The 7975-nt window shown below is 42.3% G+C and overlaps 1 protein-coding gene across 1 annotated transcript; it reads left to right on the top strand.

The window, feature by feature from the left end:
- The first annotated feature begins 1708 nt into the window (after positions 1-1708).
- On the top strand, positions 1709-2599 carry LOC113328113. Its single transcript, XM_026575206.1, has one exon. It carries the CDS (start codon positions 1709-1711, stop codon positions 2597-2599), a length of 891 nt encoding a protein of 296 aa, XP_026430991.1.
- The last annotated feature ends 5376 nt before the right edge of the window (positions 2600-7975 follow it).

The following is a 7975-nucleotide window of genomic DNA, read 5'->3' as shown; positions in this document are numbered from 1 at the left end:
GGTGAACAGCGCCTTTGCAACAGTTATTTCTGTTGCAATTTTTCTGTTCACTTGTTTTACTCCCTTTAATCAACTTTTTGAGCTTAATACATGTATTTTGAGATTATGATTAATATGAGGAGCTAAACCCCAACACTGGGGTGATGGAGGAAGCCTTATTTCACACCTGGGTAATTATATTTAATTCTTCTCATGACTTTTGCACTAATTTTAATTGAAATTATGATTTGAAAAAATTAGTTGTCATTTGATTTGATGCGGCATGCTTAGCTTAGATGATTTGATGCCTCATGCATAACATTTACATCTAATATTTGGAGAATTTATCTTGGCAAAAATAAGAGTCAATATATTTTATATATTTACTGAGCTATAATTGTTAAAAGAATCATTATTTGAACCTTAAGAAATGAATTCGGTGGAATCCTAAACCCCAGTACCTCTTGCACCATTGTTAATATTTTTGTGTATATAATTTTTATAAATCTAAAAATCCATTACCTTCACAAGTCCGAGAGTTTGAACTTCATTACTACAACCATCAAAAATATTTAATCACGCAACACCGTAGCCTCGGAGCCGGTAGCACGACTCTTATAGCAATCACAGGACCTCCCCAAGGACGGAGAAGTCAGACCTCGTACTCACACTGAGATCGAGGGTAGTCCGAAGAACAAAGCAGCCTACACCGGCACCCAAAACATCTTGAAAAATTCCCTCTACAGTAGCTCACAGAAGTTTGCTGACATGAGTACTGCGCCTACAAGTGCCTTACTATCTTTCATAGATTGTTGCTCAGGTTACAACCACCGCATAAGCAAGGCTAGCATGCAAACGTACCCTGAACGAACAAAGAAACCCATCCCAGATGACTCTGCACTAAAACCTTGGAGGGAAGGTGAAAATGGTGGAGCCCAAATAGAAGGACTCGACGATATAGAGCAAGGAGAAGCTCTGGTCCCAAGCGAGGGACAACCCGATGACCGATATCGGGAAGGACTGACCAAAAAATCTATTTCCAAAGGAGAGAGAACCCCTTCGAGAAGAATGATGATATCCATCTTACTCAACCAGGAGGGTTGAACCACTTGCCAAGACTAGTATCCAGCTCCGAGGCCAAGAAGAGTAATCCTTCTGACCTCACCGAAGATAATATTGCTATAACAGCCATCCTGAAATCTCAAAAGTCTCGGGATGAAAGAATGGTGAAACTCGAAAGGAGAAACAAGAAGTTAGAGCGGAGGAATCGTAGGCTAAGACGTAAGGCCAAGAAGAAGGTGCCACTCGCCACTATTGAGGAAATCCCAGAGGAAGAAAGCCCTCTTGAACATTTGCAAGATGATGAGCGAATTGATATCCCACACCCCAAAAGAAGCCGAGGTATACTCGATCGTGAGGGAACTCCCTCTGAAGGTTCATCATACGTTGACCCTAAACATCGGCGAGATAAAGGATGAATCAACAAGTAGAAACTAACTGTGAGGCCGAGAACTTCGCAGCTATCAACCCTAGACGAGGGGGGGACTCGAGGTCAAATCATTCCAAGATTGTACCATTCGTTGAACAGTAAGATGATGACTCGGGGCGGTCAAGGCGTCACTACATCGAACCCTCTTTCTCACCCGAGAGAGATGTGGGAAGAAGAAAGAAGGCCGAAACGAGGCGAAGCGACGACGATCTCGAAGCACGAGTCAACAGGCTCGAGGCGATGTGTAGAGAAAAAATAGGAAAACCGGTTAACCATAAACTAGCAGTAGTCTTGCGAGAAGCAGGACAATCACCCTTTTCTGAAAATATACTGAGATTGCCATTTCCAAGAAAATGCTCTTTGCCAACGTTTGCATCCCCATTCACTGAAACAGGAGATGCAATTGAGCACTTAAGGACTTATCGCATGACACTCACCCAATGGGACCATTATGATGTAGTGTTGTGCAAGTTTTTTCCTGCTAACCTAAAAGATGAAGCCCTATTATGGTACAACAATCTGCCCAAGGGCTCAGTTCAGTCATTTGACCATCTATCCGAACTATTTTTAGAGACGTACCTTCAAAACAGTCGAATCCAACCTGAAGTTGACGCGTTATTCCAAATCTCGAGAGGGCCGAACGAGTCACTCCATTCCTTAGTCACACGATGGAGGAAGGTATGCGTCGAGATTGGAAAGGTCCCCGAAGACTATGCAATCTTGGCCTTTAAAAACAGTCTTAGAAAGAAGAACCCACTCTTTGTCCGTATGCATGAGGGCATGCCAAAGAATCTGGGTAAAATAAGAGTAATCCAAGAAGACTATGTTGCCTTGGAGGAACTCCAAAATGGAACTTATGACAAAATGGTGAAAGGAACCAACAGAGGAGCCAACGTGGTAGAACCACAGAACCTTCCAGCCCAAGGAGTAGGGCGATCCAACGGTGGGCCAACCCGGTTCGATAAATATTGGACTGGAGGATGGAAAGGAAGAGATCAGACCCAGCAACAGAAGGGGAAGTTTATAGACCCTGTCTATACGAAGCTAAACACACCAATCTTAGAGATCCTCAAGAAAATCGACGGACAACACACAATTACCTACCCATGGAATAGAGGTCAGCAACACTAATGAACTAAAAACCGGTCTGACTTTTGTGAATTCCATCAATTCTACAGCCACACGATGGATTCGTGTAGATACCTAAAGAATGTATTGCAAGACATGGTAAATGAAGGCAAGCTGCAAGAATATGTGGTGCAACCAACAGCTCCACCAACAACTGGGGCACCCATACACCACGTAGAGTTCCCTCACGAGGCGCAGTAATTGGGCTGCAACACCATCTCGCACTCGGCGATTACCTCCCCTGTGCGAGAAAGAATCATTACTGGAAGAATACAAAAACGAGATATTAAAGGCGATGAAGTCTTCAGTGTAGCCAGAGAACCTGCAATGGAGGAGTGGATGAAATTTCCTATCAGCCTCGGAAACACTGGAAGGAGGACTTAATCACAACGATCCTCTTGTGGTCACGATGGCCATCGCACTCCCCGAATGCGAGGTTGAGGAAGTAAAAAATAAAGCGCTACCACGGGAAATGACCAAAATTCTAATCGATGGTGGCAACTCTGTGGAGATATTGTTTTACGAAACATTCAAACAAATGGGCCTTAAAGACGAATGCCTCATACCATCTACATACAACATATTTGGCTTTAACGGGTCATCTACTCGCCCAAGAGGGGAGATAACACTAGAGATCCGAGTGGGATGAATCCTTACCTTAACCACATTTTGCGTGGTAGACGTGTTTTCACCTTACACAGCCATTATCGGACGATCTTGGATACATGGAATCAAAGGAGTGGCCTCCACTTATCATCAAAGGCTAAGATTCCCAACACCTGACGGAGTAGCAGAAATCATTGGAGACTCTGGCGAGGCAAAGTACTGCTAAAATATGGATGTGCAAAATGGAGAGAACAAAATGAATTCCCCAAAGGCATAAGCAAGGAGAGATATAGGCATCAATAGCCCAGCCGAGACCCATGACTACATGGCAATAAGCGATGTACCAGCACACTCGCCTGGCACCCCAGCCTCGCGCAATGATATACACATTTTTGTGTCTAATTTGATCTCAATACTATATATTGTTGGCACTCGATTTTGTACTAATTTTGTTATTTTATGTATTTGTAGGTATTTTTTGGAAATAAATATTTTTGGAAAATTCGGCTCGAAAAGTTGATTTTGGCACCCGGAGGACACGTGTTATTCGGACTCCCAAGTTTGGATAAGGGGTAACCTAATTACTAAGGGGCACCCCCAGGTCACCCCCAAGGCATCTGCTATTCGCACCCCATCTTTGGTTAAGGGGCAACCCTTCTTCATCATTTGAAAATTCGAATTGGAGGGAAACTTAATTATCGTCTGCATGATTTGGAGTTGAATTTTTGGACGTGTTTTTGCGAGATTCAACACCTGAAATCAATTGGGTTGGGCTTGAATTCACAGGACAGAGTTAGTACAAGCATTTTGATCGAGCAAAATGGGCCAAGTAAGCCGTGGGAGGAAATCAAAGTTAAACAGGGGAAGATATTATCGGGTGCACTGTGAGCTAAATTTGGAAAGTTTGTGGACAAACAGGGGAAGATATCTTCTCTTATAAAGTTTGTATGTGGCTTATGGAAGTATTACAAATCATTTGCGCAGGCAGAAGAGGTGGAAAAGATCGTATCTTGGCTGACAGTGAAGAAAATAAAAAAAATATATTCCCGAGTAAATGAGAATTATATGGAGTTATTGCGAGGGATTAAATGCTGCTGTTGGGTATAAATTAACTCCTTGGGTCGAGTAGAAGGGCTGTCGAGAGTTTGGGGAGCTAGGGAGAGCTAGAGAAGCTGAAATCTGAGTTTAACAAAACTCTGCTGCTGCTGATGATGATGATGAAGAACACGAAGAACGGACCTTCCAGAGCAGTCGTTCTTCAACAGTGACAGCGACTGAGGCTCGTGGGTCGTATTGTGGGTCTTAAAACGCTACAACGACAGTTTATCTTTTATCGTTCTTCCTTTTGTAACGGTGAACAGCGCCTTTGCAACAGTTATTTCTGTTGCAATTTTTATGTTCACTTGTTTTACTCCCTTTAATCAACTTTTTGAGCTTAATACATGTATTTTGAGATTATGATTAATATGAGGAGCTAAACCCCAACACTGGGGTGATGGAGGAAGCCTTATTTCACACTTGGGTAATTATATTTAATTCTTCTCATGACTTTTGCACTAATTTTAATTGAAATTATGATTTGAAAAAATTAGTTGTCATTTGATTTGATGCGGCATGCTTAGCTTAGATGATTTGATGCCTCATGCATAACATTTACATCTAATATTTGGAGAATTTATCTTGGCAAAAATAAGAGTCAATATATTTTATATATTTACTGAGCTATAATTGTTAAAAGAATCATTATTTGAACCTTAAGAAATGAATTCGGTGGAATCCTAAACCCCAGTACCTCTTGCACCATTGTTAATATTTTTGTGTATATAATTTTTATAAATCTAAAAATCCATTACCTTCACAACTCCGAGAGTTTGAACTTCATTACTACAACCATCAAAAATATTTAATCACGCAACACCGTAGCCTCGGAGCCGGTAGCACGACTCTTATAGCAATCACAGGACCTCCCCAAGGAGGGAGAAGTCAGACCTCGTACTCACAATGAGATCGAGGGTAGTCCGAAGAACAAAGCAGCCTACACCGGCACCCAAAACATCTTGAAAAATTCCCTCTACAGCAGCTCACAGAAGTTTGCTGACATGAGTACTGCGCCTACAAGTGCCTTACTATCTTTCATAGATTGTTGCTCAGGTTACAACCACCGCATTAGCAAGGCTAGCATGCAAACGTACCCTGAACGAACAAAGAAACCCATCCCAGATGACTCTGCACTAAAACCTTGGCCACTCATCAAACTAGGGCAAAACAGCCCATTGACAGAAGTGTTTCCTTCACAAGTTGGGCTACAAACAAAAGCCCAACTGACAATACAAACTAATGATAAGCATTAGCAAACTCCTGACATCACACGACCCATGAAGGTTGATGTTCAACAAGTTCATATTTGAGGCAAGGGCTATGAGCCCCTACTTGTAAGAAGGTTATGAGACCTCCCTCGAAATGTACTAAGGGTTTACATCCTCTTTTGAAATTAATAAAAATACTCTTTTTTACTATTACTTGTCTACATTTTGAATTTATGTTAAAATTTATATATTCTAGGTCATAATATTTATTTTCTTATTTTTACTTCTCTATTTTACATACATTTAGGACTAGTCATATCACATTTGCATTTCTAACATGCACATCAAATATATGACATCATTAAGGCATGGTGCTGGACACACCCCATTCTACAAAACAATACCGGGAAAACAATCCTCGGTTACCTTCTACGGACTAGACCCAAGGTAACATCGTCACGATCATGATATCGGACGATACCCTGTTTCAACAGGAGATACTCATTCTTGAGAACACACTCCAACAGCTAACTCAAAAGAGCAAATGCTCAACAGCGAGCTCTAAGCAAAAACAAACGAAGGCTAAATGAAAGTTGCTATAACCTCGGTCCAAACAACGTAAGAGATAGCATAACCAATTAAGGAATTGATCACTCCTCGGATATGTTACCTAAAGTTGGACCAGGAGAGTGCAATCAAAACTCTTTCATAAGCCAAAGCATGATAAAGCATCATACAAAACAAAAAGATGGCAGTCGCCAGACAGCAATGTTAAATACCAATTAGAAGCAAAGTTAAAGCGCCTCCCACATACGAGGACTTACCATAAAAACAACAATGTTATGCCTCCCACAACTAAGGACTTTCCAACAAAAGACGAAACTGTTTCCGAAAAGGAGCAAGTAAACCAACCAATTTATGTCCAAACATAAGAAGCCAAAAGAAGGAATCCAAAAGAAAGAAAGGAGCAAATTCAGGCCTGTCCATCGCCTGAAGCCTCTTGCTCAACCTCTGCCTCGCCCTCGACGATAGCAGCATCCTGTACGGGCTCGGGCACGGGCTCGGCAACTGGCGGAGGGACAACGATGTTCGCAGCAGCAACTCGTTGACGTTCTTGGAGGACAGCATGCCTTTGTTATCGTAACCTTGTACTACGCATGAAGATTGGCCAGGCTCTCAGCTTTCTCGGCACGAACGGCAACCAATTCTTCTTCATGGCTATTCACTAATTCATCAATCTCCTGATCAAGGCTACACCTAGCCGATCTCTCCTCCTCCAATTGCTTCTCCACCTCAGCCTTTTGTTTGCGAATCTCTGCAACACAAAAGCAAAGACGATTAGCCCACAAAGAATATTTAACATAACACAATGCACAACTTAACATGCAAATAACCTTCATTTTCATGCAAAACGGTGGCTAAGTTTTGTTCTAAACGGGACTTTTCGGTATCTAGAGCAATAAGCCTCGCTTCGGAAGGAGTCACAGCCGCCTCGCCTTGAGGACAAGATAACATATGCCTATCGCGCTCCTTCTCCAAAGCGATATAATCTCGCTTGAGAAGTCGCAATGTCTCCTTGTGTTCCTCCGCATGTAATATAATAGGCCTATGATCGCACTGCCAGTTAATAATCTCATCCTTCTGAGCTTGAAGTATCTTGATATCATTTGAACGTTTCACGGCTATCTTGTTGGCCTTGTCCAGCAAATAGCGTAGCTCCACAATACGATTTCGATGAACATCAACATATTTTTGCAACAACACATTTTCTTGCTCTAAGGAGTCAATCTTACACTGATACGAACTCACATCAAGTCTAAGTTCACTACGCTCTCTACCATGCTTACGACGAGCATCTTCTAACTGCTCCTCCAATCTCTTGACCATCACTACCAATACAGGGACTCATTCAGAAGTCTAAACCCTACCATGGAGATGCAATACTAAGAAGAAAAAAGGTAGATAAATACCTTCCAAATCCTTCTTATCTTGGCGAAACGCCAATGCTTCATCCCTATCCAGTTGCAGTCCAGTACGAAGCAATTGAGCCTCTTGTTCAGCGGCTTTGGCTCTCCTTACCGCAGCACGAGCTTTGGCGAGAATGCCAATTCTAAGATTGTTTCTCTAAACAAAACACCCAACACTACTAGTCAAGACTGGGGCAAAATGAAAAAATAATAAAAGCACCCCAAGAAGCAAAAGCTTTTAATCACATAACGATAATACAAGCTGCTGCTGTGCAGCCCTATCCAAGGAATCCAGGATACGATCATGCTCCTCTTCGCTTAGTAAAGCATACTTCTCCGAGCATATCATATCCATGGACCCAGTGCCTCCACTGAAAAGACGCACAAAAGGAATGTTGGACGGACCCGCAGAGGTAGAAGGAAACCCACTGGAAAAGTTACTTGGTACGCTCGGAGCACCAAAATTGCTCGGACCCAAACTTTGACCACCCCCTGCTCCC

The sequence above is a fragment of the Papaver somniferum genome, unplaced genomic scaffold (assembly GCF_003573695.1).
Source record: "Papaver somniferum cultivar HN1 unplaced genomic scaffold, ASM357369v1 unplaced-scaffold_107, whole genome shotgun sequence".
NCBI lineage: Eukaryota > Viridiplantae > Streptophyta > Magnoliopsida > Ranunculales > Papaveraceae > Papaver > Papaver somniferum.
The sequence above is the reverse complement of the archived record's forward strand: the minus strand, read 5'-3'. Positions and strand labels throughout refer to the sequence as shown.

Bases quoted from the DNA above. Each gene is read 5' to 3' on its own strand.
- LOC113328113 (XM_026575206.1), top strand. From the start codon at position 1,709: ATGTGTAGAGAAAAAATAGGAAAACCGGTTAACCATAAACTAGCAGTA.